This window comes from Lampetra planeri, unplaced genomic scaffold (genome assembly GCF_965212315.1).
Source record: "Lampetra planeri unplaced genomic scaffold, kcLamPlan1.2.h2 scaffold_719, whole genome shotgun sequence".
Taxonomy (NCBI): domain Eukaryota; kingdom Metazoa; phylum Chordata; class Hyperoartia; order Petromyzontiformes; family Petromyzontidae; genus Lampetra; species Lampetra planeri.
This window is the reverse complement of record NW_027615541.1, coordinates 5,662-26,280: the sequence shown is the minus strand read 5'-3', so window position 1 is coordinate 26,280 and position 20,619 is coordinate 5,662. Positions and strand designations below refer to the sequence as shown.

The 20,619-nt window shown below is 41.3% G+C and overlaps 1 protein-coding gene across 1 annotated transcript; it reads right to left on the bottom strand.

Annotated features, from left to right (window-relative positions):
- Positions 1–1,341: 1,341 nt before the first annotated feature.
- On the bottom strand, positions 1,342–11,551 carry LOC144741795 (myotubularin-related protein 10-like). Its single transcript, XM_078624298.1, is given in 24 exon segments — positions 1,342–1,416; positions 1,418–1,795; positions 1,797–1,958; positions 2,275–2,457; positions 3,121–3,252; positions 3,377–3,549; positions 3,682–3,752; positions 4,067–4,136; positions 4,219–4,343; positions 4,581–4,614; positions 4,617–4,668; positions 4,843–4,908; positions 4,910–4,931; positions 5,512–5,662; positions 5,790–5,843; positions 5,846–5,882; positions 7,597–7,620; positions 7,622–7,657; positions 7,659–7,741; positions 8,442–8,514; positions 9,100–9,183; positions 9,186–9,239; positions 10,118–10,189; positions 11,495–11,551. Coding segments are annotated over 24 exon segments (2,268 nt in total).
- Between the last annotated feature and the right edge of the window lie 9,068 nt (positions 11,552–20,619).

Below are 20,619 nucleotides of genomic sequence, written 5' to 3'. Positions count from 1 at the left end.
AGCCTGATTTTTAAAGGGAGCACTCATCTGTTTTCAGATATATTATAATTTCGTGAGAGATCTTAAGTCAGCCTACTTATACCAGCTGGCGAGCAGACGTTAGCTAAGGGTCCTAAAATCACACGACTCTCCACTCCATCCTCACAAGGTTGTTGAAATTCAGTGTCTTCAGACACCTTCCCCATGAGAGTGACAACTACGCTTACTGACCTACTAATTTATTGCTTGAAGTTGTAACTGACCCATAACTGCCACAATCACTGGATCGCAAGAGTCAGCGCCTGAAATTCAACTCATGACAGTAACACTGTCATGTAAAAACTGGGTAGAAGTTTGAGTCATAGCCCTTGTCTCTCCTTTAGCATACACATGAGCAAATAATTCAGATCTGGACCGTTTCTCCACTGTGCCTTACCAGAAGGCTCCGGGGAAGACGCCCCTTCAACAGGAAGAGGAAACATCAACCACAGATCTATGTCCACAGAGCGTCTCCTCAAAATAAAACCCCAAGTGCGACGCTACAAATATAGGCCCTTATCTTTGCTTTAAAAATAGAGTTAATCTACAACATCAGACCCTGAATTCACATGACTTGTCATCTACAGTAAAAAAAAAAAGAATCAATGCAAATATTAAAACTTATACTAACAAATAGCATCAAGTTTGTGCAAAAAAAAAACAACAACATTCAACCAGGCTAGATTGTTTGTTATTACCACACTATGTACTTGTTAGCTGTGCTATATTGTTCTTCTTTATGAAATAAAAAAATGTTACATCTTCAAATAAATTTTCTGGAGGGATCAAAACGAGGAACTCAGTGTTTGATGAAGAGCATCATTGGTGCTGCAATAAAATCAGGAATTTTCTAAATCCACGCATCGATAAAAATAAAAATCCTTTGAGGTTTGTAACTACTTCCAGAAGAAATAACTCCATTATTTAGACTGACACACTTATCTGTTAGCCCTTGAGGAAGACCTCAAGCTAGTTGGTGTGCGTCAAACAAGCTGAGAAGCAGGGAAAAAAAAAAAAAAAAATCTTAGCTGGGATGAAAAGTAGAGCACAAATTACACGCAATTCTAGAACTTCTTCCTTCACAGTAGGACGACACATCACAGTAACATCTCACTCGCTAACAGGAGGATGAGCTCTGAAGATGAAATAGACCAGAGCAGTCACGGTCGTGTTGACGGTATTTCAGCGTAAAATTGCCTCAGATTCTGATGCAGCATCAATGGTGCAAAGTTTAGCTTATAAAGAATGAAAATCAGAAGTTGTTTTTTCTCTCTATTCATCAATTACGACCTGCATTGGGCTCAGAATAGAAAGCCCTCATCCTCAGAGAGTGTCGTTAGCGAGCGTCTCCGTTGAGAGCCAGATCCTCGCCCCACTCAGAAATTTGCTAATGGGAGTTTCCATGGATGCTGCGGCGGCACAGGTTCCCCACTGGGGTGAAAGGAAAGGAGGAGGTGAGGAAGTCTGGGGGCAAAGGAGGGTCATTTGGAGAACTGGCCATAAAATACATCCTCCTTCGATCTGAATGGGGCTCACTGGGGCTGGGGAGCGGTGTGCTGCCGGGGCTCGGCCCCTTATAGCGCCTGAGCTGGTTCTGTAATATCTCGATTTCATCGACCAGCTGGGAGAGCTTGTGGTAGGCGGTGACGCCTCCTCCTTTGACGATGCAGGCTTCGGGAACCCAACGAAGGAAGTAGAGCTTCCAGAGAGCCATGTGTGAGGGTGTGAGCAGGGGAATCAGAAGGCCCTGCTGGTCAACCGGTCGAGAAAACCAGTCCCCGGAAGAAGCGCTCCGATGGGCTCTCCACCACATCCTTCACCGGGGAGAAATCAGACCTGAGTTCTGACAGCAGAGAGCCCCGTCGGGTCAGAGTCTCCTCTCCACCTTTAAGGCCGTTGCGGAGAGTGGCAGAGTTTCCTCGATATGTGGAGTTGTATTTCTGTTGCAGAAGAACAGAATAATTTGTATGAAACAATACTGGCTGCAAATAGAGACGAGGCAGTTACAGTCATCGCTAAAAGGAAAACCACAGTTGAACAGAAACTTTGAGATGGAAATCTATCAGGAATTATAGAAGTCAAGTATTGACCATGAGCTTTTTATTTCATGTGGCTTATGATCAATGGTAAGAAGCCAGGAGCAATATAGTTCCTCATTAAACAATCTCAGGGTTTTTACTAAACCTGCTTTCTGCGCCGAGCGTTGTACTACGTGACACCATTCCAGTAAACACGAAACCTGACTGCCTATCATACCTTGGTGCGTCTGAAGGTTTTCACCTCCCCGTTCTGAACGCAGGCGGCTCCTTTGCCGACGTACATGGGGTTGTTAAAGAGTGTTTGGTCTTTGAGGGAGAACTGCTGTGACCAGTCCCAGACTGGAGGGAAATACACAGCCTGGTCCTCCCCCTGAGGGATGGCTTTGTTCCTGGCAAAGTCCTGCAGAGCAATAACAACAAGTAAGACATGACATTCATCCACTCACCGAGGCAAACAAAAAACTGATTAATTTGCTCTTGTCATATTTGAGTCACTTCCCTGGACACAAGCACCAACAAGGGAGGAAACCACTGACATTTTTAACTCTTTGCAGACCACTGGATGAACAGTGCTGGATCAATTTATTACACCATCACCCAGTGTTGTGCCCTAAATGAACAGCATGACTAAACTAAATTATAAATTACTTTTTATGTTTCTGTGATGGTTCATACACCAAGATGTAGAAACTCTTTAACAATGCATTTTAATGATAAAATATTAGAAATTATTAATATGAAAATAGTAAAGCACATTATTATTTAGTTAGTTATTGACTTTACCAAACATTTTTCCATATGGGAATACAAGTGAATGTTTTGTCCTTGTAAAGTGAATTAGTGGTTGAATGTTGATTCATTTGTGACTTGAACTCAGATCCAAAATGGTGAATTCAGTGAAATTTTGCTTTCCAGTTTATTTGTCAAATCAATAAAATTTTTAGTTCATGAAAGATTTAAAGAAATATATATCTTTTCACATTTGTATGACAGCTGCTCTAATACATTTGCACTGCGCTGTACATTAAATTGAATAAATGAACGATTCAAATTTACAACTCACAATCAAATGCCGAGCACGCTGTTTGGGAGAATTGAAGAGGAAAGTACTGAAGAGGGGAATCCACATGCTGTCACTTAAAACGGTCAGATAGATCTCTGTGAACTCAAACGCTGCAGGATACTGATTCATCATCTGCCACACGCAGTCCAGGAACAGCACAAACAGCGGCGACTAAAGCAGGACGACAGAGAAAAACAAGTGTTTGGACAGAATCCCTCGTCATATCTGGCAGTCAGTTGGTTCCAGAAAGGAGAACTACCTCTTTGTCATTCTTTTTTAAGTGGTTGCATCGATCCAAAAAGCGATGGCCTGCCATCACCCACTCCTTCTGCACCAGGCTCTGGAAGCCCACAAGGCTGCGATAGTGAGGGTCGAGCATGAGCTGCACCAAGGAGGAAACCACGCAGTTCAGGTCACGGTCTTCTTCCTCTGCACAGGTGCAGACAAAGCAACATCACATCACTGACAAAGGAGTAATAGCTGTGTTTTGGGACTGTAGGATTTAAAAGTCGTGTGCTGTCACAAAGGAGGTGACGACCATTTGGACCAAGGACCATTTACCTTGAAGAATGACTGAAGAGTTCTTTCCATCCAGGTGAAACACAATCTCTGCGGAATGTTTCAGGAAGGCCCTGAAATCACAGGGTGGAGCATGTGAGGATTCTGATCAGATGTTGGACTATTATTCTCACTCTAATTCCGGTAATTCTAGTTCTATTACTAATCAACAGACACATAAGACATTTCATGTTTGCTGATGTGGGCATATTAAACTTAGAACACGATAACAACAGACGTCCCTGCAGAAACTATGACACAGAGGTACTGAGATAGTAGCTGAAGCTACTATCACAGTATCTGATTCTGATACAATGAGGAAAACAATTCAGTAATTAGCGATTGAAGAAGATGGCAGTCTTGTCAGGAACGAGCAGTTATCACAAACCTGACATACTCCAGCCAGCGGGAGTTTTCAATGGAGGAAAACCACCTCTCTTCAGACTCCTCATAGGGATCTGCACGCAATCAAAAAACAATTGTACCGAATCCGCATTGAGCATTCACTTTAGTTTTAGTTCCAAAACCTGTGAAACTCACCGATGACACAGATCTGACGGATTTTCACAAAAGAGCTCTGGATGTCCTGGATGTTTGGCAAACACTTGTCCAAGTCAGATATAACACTGCACTGTGGGTGGCTTTTGGTGATGGCATTGAAGACCCTTTTACTACAAAAGAGACAATAACGGAATTACAGCCATGAAAATGTCAAGCATGTTTAGCAATATGTCAGAAATACATCACGGGAAAAAAACAAAACGCCTTCTGATCAACGGTTTCCCCTTCTCCGAACTCCTCCTTCACACCAGTTACGTGAACCTAGGGCAACTTCTCAGCTTTCAGTAACCCTTCACAAAATAGTCATGTATGCTTGTGATAATAAGAGAGGTTTGTTGTACCTCTGATCGATCCTCCTCTGCTGCAACGGTCTCATATCCCGGCCATGCGGACGAGAGCGCTCCCATTGGGGTGATTCCAGCACCAGAGCTTTTCAGGGGAAGAGACGATGAATCACAGTGTCAGTGAAAATGAAATCAGCGTGCTGACCAATCAAGTGATTCTTGAACATAATCAGCAAACAAGGGATAGTCTGAGGATAATCAAAGGAACAGCTGACGATGCTCATGAAACATTTGATGAGGAAAGTGGTTTCAGACTCACTGGGATGCGATTGTCAGTGAAGAAAACTGAGTACTGCTTTAGATCCTGATCTGCCAAAGAAACTGGGGACCACAATGTACTCTGGAAGACTAAAACACAAAATCACACACGTATTAATTTAATTGTGAGTGAAGAGGTGATGGAGAGTACAGAGGATATTACAAAGCATGTGTGAGACCAGTTGGGTACAAATTTCTATTATGTAATTTTGAAGTTTTTTTTTCAAATTGAAACACAGAACAATAATTCCATTGTAGCTCAACATGATGTCACCACTAACATCGGGGATGAATAGCACATATTGTCAAGTACAGACGTACATGTTACTTTCACACAGTCATGAAGTGAGCAGAAAGGAGCACTGTAAAACACACCAACGTGCCAAAGCAAAGTTTAACTACAGGGTGAAATGTAGGGTGTACAGAGTATAATACCCAAGGACGATTGTAAAAGGTATTACACAAAAACAAAGGCAGAAAAATACGGAAGACTACAGAAGCGCATTGCAATCACAAATTAAAAACAAAGGGCCTTATCTTGTAATTCTGAATTTCTACTCAAGTAGATTTAAACATGATGACCTGAGTCCAATGCTGTATTCACATGTGGCCCTCATCCTGTAAGATATGGATGTGCTTTGCCTTAAGACAAACCACAGGGAGCTCAGACCTGGGGCAGATGGCGGTAAAGTTCATGATGGAGCACACCCTCCACTCTGAGGCACCCCGTTCTCTTAATCTCTCCGGTCCCAATCTGGACGGACGGTCAAACACGGGCGTCTGGAATCCTCCTCGTGGGAAAGAGCCATTGACACGGTCCACTAGAAACACACATTTTGAACGACTTTCTTATACAATAAAGAAATAGAAATAGAACAGTTTTATTGGACAATGAGCTCTGTGAACCTTCATGAAGCGATTTGGAAGTCATTTGTGTTATGTGCGTACCTTTACACTTGTGGTATCGTCGCCCTTGATATTCAAAGCCAAACAGGAGTTGAAGTCAGCTGGATGGGAGTAGTGCGCAATAGCAAGGCAAACCTAGATAAAAGAGTTTTTTTTTCCCCCCCATTCGGTATATTGTCCAGTGGCACAAATGAATCATCTGAACAATTCAGGGTCACTCAAAGTATAAGAATCAACTATGAGACTTGATTTTAAAGTCTCTCACACACACAATATAATAAGTAAACCAGAGAAGAGTGGGAGCCTCCTGCTCTGGGTCACACAAAGCAGCTCATTCACCCGCAATGCTGTGAATAACATGAGTGCACGCACGCACTCACACACACACACACACACACACGTGTGTGGACATGGAGGACACCCCAACTCTGTAATTTACTATGGTAAAATGAGCTATTATAGGTTGGCTTAACTCCACATGTGACAAAGAGGGAAAAAGGAACGGAGCCTTTTAAGTGCATGCTGCAATTACATATATTGTGTCCATAAATACTCTCCAAGCATCAAGAAAGAAAGATATATTTATATTCTGGCGCTTCTATATTCTACACTGAGCAGAGTAGAAAAACACTGCCTGTAATAGTTGTAGCACTTTAGTCGTTGCACCAAACAGTTCCACTGTGTAATGTTCTCATTTGCTGTGCAGATACAAACATTAAACACAAAATTGTTCCCAGATGACACTGATCACTGCACTGGTACATAAATACACAGCTGGATATCTCAGTGGGTCATACTGTGAGCAAAGATCCTCATCAAGCGTCAAAGGTTCTGTCCCATGGGGAGACGACTTCATCACTTCCCATATTTGGCAGAAAGAAGTGGAGAGACTTGGTAACAAGATGGAAAGTTACACCCAGAGTGTGGCATGTGTGACCAATGATGAGCGCCTTCACGGTGTGAAAGGCGAGAACATCACTGTCCAGTGCTTCTCCAAGATTTTAATAATAATGGTTAAATGGTGTACACACAGAAATGAATTGCTCCAGATCTGACTGGAAATCGGAGGAGACCACACCTTCAACCAGCAAGGTGCTTATTTGGCATCTTTGACTCATTCTAATCACATGACCGACATCGAGGAGGTGAACACATCCAGACTAATGGCTGGTGTTGTTTTCTGGGGTATGTCTGACAGATAAAGCCCTTCTGCCCGTTTAGCTGGTGATAATTAACACGCACATGTACTATTTATCCCTTTTAGTACTTCATTGTGAAATAATTCACATTTATTTTCTCTTTAAAAGGTTTGGGGATGTTTTGGGGGGGGGGGGGGGGCAGAAAGTCACACTGGTCACCAAAGTGAGCAGTGAGAGGACAGACAGACAACAACATCTGCCCTTCTAATCTCTGTGCAGGAGATGAGTCAGGGTTCAACTGCCTGGATCATTCCCCATTTCCTTCCACTTGAATAATGATTGTCTTCCACATCTATTAGTGACTGTTTGCCTAACAACCTCACTGACAAATATCCCTAGAGAGGTTAGTCACTTCCAGTGAGATGACGGGTGGGAGGGCAGCAACATAGTATGTGTGACGTAAATGTTGTCACTGAGGAAGTGGTGTGAAGTGCGGTGTGTGTGTGTGTGTGTGTGTGTGTGTGTGTGTGTGTGTGTGTGAGGGGAGGGGGTCAAGAAACAACAGCCAGAGGAAAGTAAGAAAATAAACATCAAGCTATTTGCCAACTCATTTTTGGTGACTGCAGCAGATTCTACATCACTGTTTATTGTCTATTTCTCAGCGTCATTGTATAACCTCAGTTGATTAGAAAAAACTAAGCATCACTCACCTTTCTGGCACTCTCGGGCCCAGCCCTCATCAAAGCAGAACCGAATGATCCGCAGGTCCTTTGCAGTAGAGGAGCAGCTCAGTGGGGTTGAACTTGAGCTTCTGGTTTGACCCCAGTACTTTTTTCTTACCCTTTGTATCATTGACTGAAATATACAGAAACACAAAGAAGAATGTTTCAACTAATGCTGATGATCTTAATTGTTAAATCTACAGTGCTTACAGGGAACCAGAGCTCAGCAAATGCTGCATCGTTTTAGAAACAACCTTTGCCGCTTTTACCTCCTCAATGTGAGGGGGACGTCAAAGCAACGGCTGCGCAAAAAATATTAAAATGGCTAGAGCGTCTGGTGTTGACAGTGGCACTTGTGATGTCCCTCTCTCCTTGTGTGACTAGTCAGAAGACCAGCAGCCTGTAGATATCATATTTTTAGTATTCAGTATCTGTAAAAGAGCAGGACCCAAACAGGGCAGCAGGTCCAGGTTCTATGCCCGGTGAAGTTGAGTCAATTAGAACCAAATGGTGGAAAAGGGAAACGAACATCAATTAACTCTCTGTGACCCCAATAGTAATGGCATGATCTCATCATTAATGTGGTAAAACCTGTGTCAACAAGTCCTGCGATGATGGTGCAGTCTTTATAAGCTTAGTTGAATGCTTCATGCCTCATCACAGGAACACAATGGCCCTTGCTCTGGGCAGTTGACTTTGCAGAGTCAGCGATCAACAGCAATGAGATACATAAACACAGCTAATCCCGTAAACACTGTCTCAGTTGAGATCAGACAGTCCGTGCAGTCAATGTTTTTTTTTCTCCATGTCACAACAATTGTCACCATATTTACCTGTTACTACTTGCTCTAAACAGGTCAGGGGGATATCATGCTCTCCAAGCAGCAGATGTGACAGCAGGGATTTCTGTCATGAAAGCAAAATAACAACGTCAGTATGTTTACTGACATGTCTCACACCCAGTGCTGCAATAATCTGTTGCACAGCTGGAAATGAGGTGTGTTGTCTCACTTTGTGCACAATGCCACTGACAATGCAGAGCAGGAAAGTTCAATTTTCCTTCCTCTTTTTCCAGTTGCACTGCACATCAAAACATATGAGTGACTCCACTGAGCACTGTGAGGGTGGCACGAACAGATTACAGAACTCACTCTTGGTCTTCGGTCTGATCAACCTACAGTATTAAGATCTTCATGAAAGGAAGTAATGTCTTTTTTGTAACACGACCAGAAACCAACAACCAAAGAAAAAACCCTGAGTTCAATTCTGGAATGAGGGAAAAAACTCACAGCAGGGTTTTCAATTCCATATTTACATAAACCAACACAAATCAAACCCAAATGTCTTTAAAGTTTAAAATTCTTGAATTCAGTTTATTAGAAATTAGGGACATATTGCAGTTTTGCTCATTCAAGGATTAACAAACTCAGAACTTCCACCGCTTCCTGAAACGGGATCCAGGTCTGGGGGAAAACGAGTCGACATAACTACCTGTTTGGTTGGAGCGTCTTGAGGGATGAAGGAGACTTTAAAGTTGGTGCATATCAACTTCCCCCACAGGTCGTCCGGCTGGCTGCTTCAGCGCTGATGCATTTCCTCACAAAGTTTACCTCATTAACTACTATTTCCCCCTGGAAACAAACAAAAACAAAAACATGAGAAGGTTACATAAAGGAAGTTCACAAAGGCAAAAAATGAGGAGTGTTCCTGTGTACTCTGATGAATTTGAACACACCCTGGTTTGTTCAGTCTTTTTGTTTTCAACTGAAATGAAAAAAGTAGGAAGTCAAACAAGCGTTAATTTGACCAGATGAACTCAACTACAAGCTTTGTTTTACTTCTTATTTCCTGTTTTAACTGAACAGAAAAATGACATTAGGTTACTACACAATGACCCTGCCCACACACACACCTACATATTCCTGTGATGACTCGTAGGACGGTGACTCTAGATCAGCACATCACAAATAAAAACAAATAACACTTGACAGTTGCTAAGGGGGAGTCTGCTGACAGGTATTTCTAAACGTACCATCATCAATCTTGAATTGAACATGTGTTTGTACCACATGTTCAATTCAAGGACCTGTTCTTAATCCAGGAATCTGGAAAACCAACACGTGCTGTTCAGGAGATTTAATTCAACTGTTCAACAATTTGTTCAACTCTGAAGTGGTAAATGCTTCTTCAAAATGAGAGCAAATGTCTACCCGATGGATTAGCAGGTAGTCAGTTTAAACTTGACCCAGATAAAATGCAGAGGTAGAGTTCTGCAATACGGAGCTGTCATTCATTGATTGACAATGACATGTGAACACACACAAAGCACGGATAATACTGCATGTTTTAACCTTCTCACATAAAGACTATACCCTGCAAAACCACTGAAACACAGAAAAGAGAAGAAAAATAATCACAACAGTTTAAAAATTAAATAAATAGCAGCAATTTTTGCTGTCATTTTGTTTTGCTTGTTTGTGTGTTTGGTATAAAACCAAGTGTAAACAACAATAAACATACCTGGAAGAAGCTTTGGCTCCAGTTTTTTAATAGGTGGTTCACTAGTTGTCTTCACATCAGTCTACAGAGAAAAAATGTTGGTTAGCCAGGGTTCGTTAAACACCAACTTGTCAGATGGTTAATGAGTGAAGGCAGCAAGGTGTCATTACAGAGTGAGGTGGCTGAAGAAGGACATTTCTTTGTATTTTAACATTGTAAACAAAAACATGAATTTGTTAATTTAACGGACATGCTTGTAAAGATGAGAGAAGATTTAACAACTGAGTCCACACTTACTGAATGATGCTATGCTGCTATGACTTTAAGAAACAGCTATAATGCACATCTAAATACAAAAGGCTTTGTGAACAAAGTCATAAGGAAAATGCCACAGCTAATACACCCAAATTACCACGACATGCCAGAGTTTGTGCTGCACTTGAAAATGAAGAAATAAATTGATCAGAGAATAGTTCCTGAGATGAACACAATGCCAGAGCTTCTCAAGGTCCAAAGCCCTCGTAAAACATGTCATATCAACTCAGTAAGAATAAACAGAAATTAGTTCCAACGATACATGTCTTGTCGACACTTGACAAGTTTTTCTGCTGTCTCACTGCAATGCATATTCTGCATTTGCTCTGAGAATCATTTACTTGAGCACAAATAAACATTATCACTATCATTCAGTCTGACTTTGCAACTTTACTCAGTGGCACACACACACACACACTGAGCAAAGTGTCATCTTTACACAGAACAATGTCTATTGATGTTGCCATACAAACATTGCCTTTGTCTCCGGGTTCTGCACCAGTTTCTACAAACACAACCTGCCTATGTGGATATGTGTCTGCATCTGGCAGCACCACATGTCCACACAGCAGATGACAAATTATAGTTGATCAACATTGTACAGGAAGTGTCCAAGGTATAAACAATACCCCCCACACACACACACACACCCACACACACAAACAGGCACTGTGTTGGACATCCCCAGCGTGTCAAATATGTGTTGAATAAATATGCAATGAGGTCACATTCACTAAGATGACTGACTGACGACGTACCATTTTTAAAGTCACAAAAATCTAATGAATATTTCTGCCTTTTATGGAGGCAGCAGTGCATCACGTCGGACCCAATACATTAAAAAGCTTTACGTACATGTTGTTGTACATGATGTCGCTACGTGCTGTTTCTTCAGTTTTACGAGTGGTGTTTTATAATCCTGACCACACGTCATATATCCTTCCGCAACCTCCCTGCACAGAGGCCCGGCATGTTTAACTTAATTCAAGAGCGTTTTTGACAGTGTATTGTGAGCATTAGCTGTGAGTTTATGTCTATGTGTTATAAGATTAAACCACAAGTGTAACATTACCTGTACAGGGGGAAGATAGCTCTTGAAGGTAGGCTTCATTGGTTTGACAGAAAACATAGTGGACGCTCGTTTGCTGCCAGTGGAAGAAGAAGAAAAAAAACAACCCAAAAGGAGCCTTCAAAAAGTTAAAAGTCAACACTTTGAGTGAATCCCGGTGTAAAGTGTTCAGAGAGCAAGTCCAACAGAAGTAGGAAACACCTCCATTTCGATTCGCAGTTTATGCTAGCTGGCTGGAAAAAGTTGACAGAAGTTAACGTTCAGACGTCTACGTTAGCTTGGTGCGCTAGTTAGCAGAAAGTAATAAAGTTTGTCAGTACAGCTGCCGCGCAAATTGTAAAGCACTGAAGAAACGCTCAGTCTTTCGACGTACGTCTACATTTTAACAGCACCTGTTACTGACGTGATCCTAACAACCACTGACTTCCTCGAAGTAATTCAACCAGACGCAGTACCTGATGTTGTAAACGGCTTATCGGCCATGTTTATACAGCACCGACGTCCCGCCCTACTTCCGGGCTTCACTGGGGAGCTTTTACTTTTCACACTTTATACTCTCGCTAAACTTTCACAAGGACGCGAAAACAAGTGGTTAAATTGCGAATATATACGGTGTATAAACACAAATTACTGCATTTACAGATAAAATACAGGTTATTCAGTTCGTGCCCTTAAGCCAGAATTGAGGGACTACAATTCCCATAAGTACATTCGTGTGTTTTTTTTTTTACAGTAACTTTATTTCTCAAATTGTTTCCTCTAAAGTCCGTGTAAAAGTGCAGTTTATTTTGAGGTAATCACCATCCAAAGGAAAATACACATGGATGCATGTACAGATGTATAAACAATGGTAAGAAGTGATATTATGACAATGTAAATGACAAGTCAAGAAATATTTTCAGGATGATGGTAAGATAATGCTATATTCTATTCCACTCTGGACAGTTCTTCGAATCATCTTTTTGTGACAACCCTTACGTGCTGAGATTAAAATAAAGAGCACTACACGATGGAACAAAACGATGAGCCAAAGCATCAAAGATGATAGATAAATAAATGAATGAATAAATATGTAAATGTACTCAATTGACTCTACATTTGTCAATTTACAGTACCTTTTCATTAATTTTTGTTAATGTCTTAGTGGTAACGTTTTTTAACCAATATGTGGTTGTTCTGCACGCACCGTGTTACTATATCCGCTAGGTGGCAACAAAATGCCATATTTAACGCAGTGAAGCTGCGTTTACTTGCTTGCTGAGTATCTTCTGAACGATATTGCGCTATTGTTTTAGTACAGACGTTTCATAAAATTGTGATGGCTTCTTTTCTATTTAATTATATAGAATTATATAAAAACGATTTAGCTTCCCACAGCACTTCCACCTCTCACACATATAAAACATACACGTCTGAAGAGGTAGCTTGTTAGACAGGTTACACCCAGAGTTCCTCTAACATCCTCATACATTAGTCTGCCCTCTGTCCCCTGGAAGGAGGTTGAATAAACACAAAAGTAAGTAATTATATGTAAACACGATGTAAATTGAAATCTGGTTTTCTATTAGATATTGTTCACAGATTATATGTAATATTGCAGGCCCTTTTGTTTCAGTCTCAGGTGCGGTTCCTTAGAGGTGCCAATAAAATACTTGACTATGACTATGACTAAAATAATGACTATTTAAAACTATTTTTTTATTTAACCTACAACATTTTAAAATATAAATAATACATAAAATGAATCATATTATATAATAATATTACATAATATAACAATTATGTATATATATTTATGTTATTTAATTCTATTAAATAAAACAGATCCACATGACCATCCATCCCACGTCGCAAGAATAATTCATTTAAAAATGACAGCTGTGTGCACGAGCGCGCACTACGTATGCTAATGGCACGAGTTCCGCTTTGATATCAGCGCATGCGCAATGGCGTCCGTCCCGGTACCTCATGAATGTTAAAGAGAAGTTCACCGTCCTGGAGAGTGATTGGCTCTCCGTCCTCCGCTTCCTGTGTTTGGTTTGAGACGCTGCTCTTTCTGGAAATAAGCGTCCAGTTTTCTGTCGGAGCTCCGCGGGTACGATGGACGCAGGACTCCGCTGAGGACACGTCCAGGACTACCTGCTGAAACACGGGGAGTTTTGTTTGCAGCTCTGTCGGTTGAAGCGCAGAAGTTTTTAAAAGACAATTTGAACTTCACGGAGACTGAGGAGGAATCAGACTGTTGAAGGCAGACAGAGGATGGTGAGTACTATTCACTACCTGTGAGAACTAGACTACTACCACGTCCAACACTTGTAATATGTATAAATATTAAACATTCAGTAGTATTTAAATAGTTATATCACAAATGTAATGATAAATGATAAATGTAATGATCATAGTCTTTTATAGTCATTTAGTAAATAATCATGTTTGATAAGAAATTACACTTTGTTTTATTGTAGGCTTATGAGAAACTCCGTCTGTGTAATAATTATTAACAATTATTGTCTGTCAGTGTTCATCATTAAACACAGTCACATTAGTCACACATTAGCTTCATCCTGCTTGCCAACTTGTCTGCAGTGGAACCACTAAGATTGTTTTGTTTTGAGATTCAGTTCCACCAATAAACATGAATTTGGATGCATGAGTTGTGTCTCACAAACCGGTTAGTCCTGGGAGAAGAGACAGACAGCATGTGTCAGGTGTGTGTGTGTGCTGATTACCTGGAGACTGGTTTTCTCCTGGTTACTGAATGCCACTGCTGCTTCAGACACACCTCAAGCTGGGTTGGGAAGGAAGATGTGTGTGTCCTCATTGTGTTTTGACAACAAGCCACCGGCTTCTGTGGCTGAACTAACTCACAATGTGGCTGCGGAACCTGTCACACATATCTGCCAGCGCGCTGCGCAGACACTATCAGCTTATTGTGTCTCTAAGTGCCCCCTCCATGTAATACAGACTTCTTTTTACAAAATGTTCTATGTGCAGTCAAAGCTGGTGCGTTTCTGATAGCCACTCAAACCGGTGACAGCTATCATTAGCCCATCTAGGCCGTGATAACTGAACCTGCTGCTGCAAACAGGACAAAGGTTGCTTAATATACCGTCAGCAGGAGAGAGGTTGTTCACCTGGGTTGTAGGGCAAACTGGAGATTCACTAGATGGCATTTATCAAGCAGCTCTCATTTGTTCAACTCATTTTCCTCATGTCATCCAGAGCAGCTTTTATTTCAAGGTTTATTCATAGGGGCAGTTCCCTACTTGGGGCGACAGCAGGGTTCCATTCCAGATAGCAGGTGAAGTAAAAAAAACAAGTTAGTTAATCCTGAAATGAGCAAAACTGCAGGATTCTTCTCATTTCAGAGACTGATAAAATGAACTCCAATGTATGAAACTATAATGGACATATGGTTTAATTTCTGTCAGTTTCTGTGAAAACAGAAATGAAAAGTCTGCAGTTTTTTCTTCATTTCTGGATAAAAACAAACTTTTTTTTTTTCACTAAATCTCCTTTCTGGAACGAACCCCAGAACTATGAATGACAGATATATTTGTTCACAGTGAAGGGGGTTTATGTTTTGTTATTTCTAAATGAGGACAAAAAGTCACACGTCTTTGATTTTCAGGCCTTCTGAGACTGATACAGTTGTTAGAAAATAGTCTGGTTGTCATTGTAACAGAACAGAAGACACCCGCATCGCTCGCTGCTTCCTTCTCTGCCAGATGCTGAGTAGCACGTTTGGTATGGCAGCAGATGTTTTGCATTAGTTTCTCCTGTTGGGAGGTGCAAAAGAGATTCAGCCCCCCTCCCCCTCCCTTCATCTCAAAAGCTGGTGCTCCATTTTCAGATCATCACGCTGCTCTGGAGAACTGCTCAGGAATTCTGTCTTTGCAAACAGGACGAACACCCATCCTGTGGACCTGGGAAACTCGTTAGGCTCGCCACTGTGGTTCAGTTCTCTCACACACGCCTGCTGATCAGTTCCACACGTCTTGGATCGGTTTTCACTGCTCTGTTTGGACCTGAGGAGTATTGATGTGCTCTTCCCTCAGTCATCCTGAAGAAGAGAACTTACCAGGTCATTACGTACCTGCAGATAAAACTGATGCAGCGTCAAATGTGCTGTTTCTTTTGTCTCTTGCAGAGATCTGTTATTCGTTTTAATTGTCATCATGGAAGATTGTTATTGTTGCTTTATGTATTTCTTTTTGATAGAGTGAATCCATGTTGGCTGACATTCACCCATATGACCACTTTCAGATCTCAGTGTTTCCCCTACCGTTGTGTAAGGGGCCCCCACTCCCCAAATGGCATCCCCTGACCCCTTGATGGTCAAATTCATTTCATTTCTATGTAGAGACAGATTTATATTTCCTTTATCAAACAAACTAATCACTCCAACCTTGCGCTATTCTATTCTACAGTTCCAATTCTGTTTGAGTCAACTCGACTTGACCTCGACTCGACTCGACTCGACTCAACTCTTGCTATCAGGACAGGTCCTTTTCCACTGCCTTGATGTGAGTACGGCCATCATAGCAACAGCTGTACGAAACTGCCGTAACATACACAGCACAACATATAAACAATGTAGAACATGGAGGTGATGGTGAACTTCCTTTTGGAGCAAAAAGAGACAGACAGAGAAGTGCAGAGATGAAACTGGCTTGAGAAGCAAAGGAGAGTTAGAACGAGGGGAGGAATAAAGTACAGACGGCCTTTATTCTTGTGTTGACGGAGCGGTTGGGACGACCCTGTACACTGATGTGATCCTACTTCTTCTACTTGTCATTTGCGTGTTGTTCACTCCGCACTGATGTGATTCAGTCCACGGCGTTTTGCTTTCAAGTGGCACAATTGTGTCTTGGGACTCGTCAGGGTTTGCCTCTTGTCAAATGGCTGTTGTCATGAATCGTTCATGTCTTCTTAAAATCCAAACAACCCAGAGGCCTGATGAATGTCTTCACTTCAAACAGCAGATCCTGTTGTGTCGCTTTGTGTTCCTCTGAGTGGCGTGAAAGTCTCCGTCCCATGTTTGTCTTCTGTGTCATCTACCACTGCATCGTTTCCAGACGAACCAACGTTCGAGATGTAACTTTTACTCTCCTCGTTGTGGCTCTGTGGCCTTGTAGTGAATAATGTATGTGGGTGCTAGTTCACTGGAGCGCTGTGTGATACTGTGAACTTCCTCCTGTCCGGTTGTTGTAACACAGCTGCAGTATTTTATGGATGGTATCATGTGTTGTAAATTGAATCACACGTTAGCTGAACTGTGACGGCAGTTATCACATTTTTATTACTGGTGTTTTATTTAATTTAGTTCCACTGAGATTTGAACCTTGAATTAAAAAAAAACAAACAACGTTCTTATCTTTCTTTACTCGCCGCAAGCAGTGTTATGTGCAAAGTACTGACTGTGAAGTTTGAATACTAGATGGGATTGTACAGTAATATATATATTCGTTTCTGCAGCAGTAGAGTTGCAAAATTGCAGGAATTAACAGAAGTTTGGCCCTTAAATACTACCACGCCCCCTGAGGCCACGCCCCCTATCCACACTGTGTTTCCTTTTATTTTTTTATTTATTTTTTTTTTATTGTACACTTTGAGCCAGTTTCGTTGTTTGGACTCACAGCAGGTCCCTGGTATATATGGTACATACACATACTTGTCAATACAAATATTGTGTAATTCACACAATATTTAGTCACAGCTATTCCCTCTCCTCAATTCATGTCAAGTTTTCCTTACATGCTCACAGTAAAGAAGCGGCCCCATAACCCTTTATCTTCCTCTGCGTCATTATTAATTCTCGCCAACATCTGCTTGTGTGATGCTATTACTGTCATAGTTAAAATCCATTTTTTGTAGTTTGATGGGGATGGACTTTTCCTTCATAACTGTGAAGCCATGCAGAGACAGAGATGAACATGCTTTCTGATGAACAGGATCAACAACATGACACTATTTAGTTTGTTTGACAAAGGAAATGTAGAAAAGGTCTTTAAATGACTTTTGTTGTTATCTGGCATTGCATAAAAAATTTGACTGTCAAGGGGTTCAGGGGTGCCCCCCCCCCCCCCAATATTATGGTGGGAGAATCACCATAGATAATAAGTTGCAAATAGAAGCTATAGCTAGCACCATTTCATTGAACATTTGTTGAATGTTTACAAATCCCCATGGCAAGTTTCTGGAGAGATTCCCTGACCTAACTGGAACACACCTTTGTTTGGATTTATTCAAATTGATTTAGTCAATCAGTTCAATTACAGTAGTCACAAAAGAATATTTGTAGATGGTTGGACCAGATTGTACTTCACACTGCTCGTCTGAGCGACCTCCCAGAGGTTCACCACTGACTCCTTGTATTAGCAGTGTAGAGAAGAAGTCACCTTTCACACCTGCTCGACACCAAGCAGACAGTGCTGGTGAGCAGCCGCTGAACAAAGCAGAGTATTTAGTAACTGAAGTGTTGTGATTTTAGTGAATATTTCGGTCCACCGGCTGAACTGGCGCACAGGTTCCTCCACATCTGACAGATGTTAGAACAAGAACTGAAACTTTATTGTAAATACCGAATGTAATCCTATGCTCATTCTATTGCATTTCTGATTACTTTCCTTCTACTGAGACAATTAATCACGCTGTCTGTCCTCCGTCATCGTAGAAGGCCAGGCAGCTTCGCTCTCCTTATCTGCTTTGCGGGTTTCAAGTCAGACAAGTCAGTCATGTCAGACATTTTTCAGTCGCTGAGTCCGTGAGAGGCTTCTGGCTCTGTCCAGTCAAAATTAAATTTGTCTTTGTGATGTCCACTTTCGACCTTATCCTGCCCTGTCCTGTCCTGAATCCTACATTCCATCAGAAGCTCTACCAGCAGTGATATCATGGTAGAGTCGTATGGTTTATCACACACAGGTGATGTATTCTAGTCATTGAAGGTATTATTATTATCGTGTGTTCATTAGTAGCTCAGCATCATTCCATCAGTTATTAAATGTCTTTATATGGGCATTTTGTAAAGTGGGGTTGGAGTCACAGTGAAGGTGGATGGATATTTCTGTCACAGATCATGTGGAGACAACTCACCGATGTGTGGAGACGTGTCAGCTGTTTGGTTCTTCACAGACAATCAGCTACTTTTAATTTAAGGAACTATATCTGTGGAAAATTTGACTTTTTTAAGGTAAATGTCTTGTGGCATTGACACATTCAGGACAAAGAGTTTTCCTCAGGAATGATTTCATGCATCCTCAAAAATACAGACTCTTCATACCCTGAGATGTTGTATTTCATTAATCCATATGTACGTCCAGCACGTGTGGACACATTGTATCTGCTGATGGATCGTGAACAATGAACAAAAATCTAGTTGGACCGTCTGGTTCTCCCGACCAGTATTTCATTGACCTGTTTTCGGGTTCTTTACTGGGCTTCAGTGTCTTCTAGTGGGACGAGCAGCTGAACAGTGATCCATGTGCGTTGTGTGTGTTCATTTTGAATATCTGGGATTCGCTCCAGATGATAAAGGTTAGACAGCCAACAGGGAAGAAGCGCCAAACCACCATTGGTGACTTAAATCGTGTCACCATTTTCTTCTCGTTTTAGATGAGGTACTATCTCATACGGTGGCGGTCCAGTTTGACACATGATAAATCCGGATCATTAGTCTCACACCGCAAACTGCGTTAATCTTTTCTTCAGGGCAAGAACTGTGTTGAGTGTCTGTCACGGTCACGAAGATGTCGTGTTGTCAGTGATCGCCTGCTGTTTGTCACAACTGCTGTTTGGTTCAAAAGTATAGCTGACGCTGTCTGACCTCGTGTGAACTTTCTCACGGTGATGTGAAAGTTTCGGCGTGTCACAGCGCTGTGGAGCAAACCAACTTTGCTTTTCACTGATACGCTATCTCACAGCAATTTGTTTGACTCCAGCTCAAAGCTGCTGTTTGGAACATTCTGACCAAGTTCATCGTAATGAACATGGTTATGTACAGTACTTTTAACACCCTTTTACAGAACAGCAACAACTGAGTCTATGTATTTCACTATATTTTACAGGCTGCTCCTCTTTTAAAATATTTTATTTAGTTTTCTGTTGTTTGTGATCATCTATCATTTATTGCTATGTACCTTTGCTAATATTTATGTTCTTCCGCATTAAATCATCTTTTTGTATTTATTTCATATGATCTTATGTATTTATTTTATTATTGTATTTGTATTTATTTAATCTATTTCATTCACCTTCTTTCACTTTAGTTTTTATCCCTCTGGTGTTTCTTCACACACCACAGTATTTTCTTGGATCCTTATTTGTAACTATTGTCGGTTATTCTTGTGTTTCGTTCAGTTCAATATAAATACAGTTTGACTGATAGAACTAACTCTCATAGAAAATATGTTTTATATATATATATTTCATAATATTTTGTATATATTTTATATATTTTTGTATTTTATTAAACTAACTTAATGTGTAACTGTAGTTAATAATTTTAGCAGGAGTCTGTGTTCACACACTTGGGTTTTTTTTTCCTGGACAGGTCGACTTGGTGTTAGTTTGTCCAAACAATAACTGGTGCATCCCATTGGAGACGATAGTGACTCAGTATTGCTTCAGGAGGCAAAAAAAAGAATTACATGGCAGGACAGATCAACTTGTTGTTCCACGTATTCTAGAGAGGATTGCTGTGGCAACAACAAGTGCAGAAGTCAGCGTGACTCTGTGACAGGTCTCCAGTCAGTCACCGTTCTGCCGTACCATTCATACTCACTCACCGACAGTTAAACGCTATGGTATGGTCCGGGACATTCAGTATGACGAGGTGGAAGCTTGCAGGTCTACAAACGTCTCCGGTTTGTGTGCAGCAAAGAACCCATGTATTTCACTGGCCCTTATCAACATCCACCTGCAGGACATAAACGTACAGTTTTGTTAAGTACACGTGCCTTACGGAAAATCTTTTGTGGTCCTGATGAAAGTCCAAATACTGCAGACCCAGTAGTATCAGCTCAGAAATGTGACGTGGGCCTCCACATAGGACAAAGACTGTGGATTGTGAGTGGAATATAATGGCCGTCTCGTTCTAGTTTGTTCGGTAACAGGACACGCTCATTTTC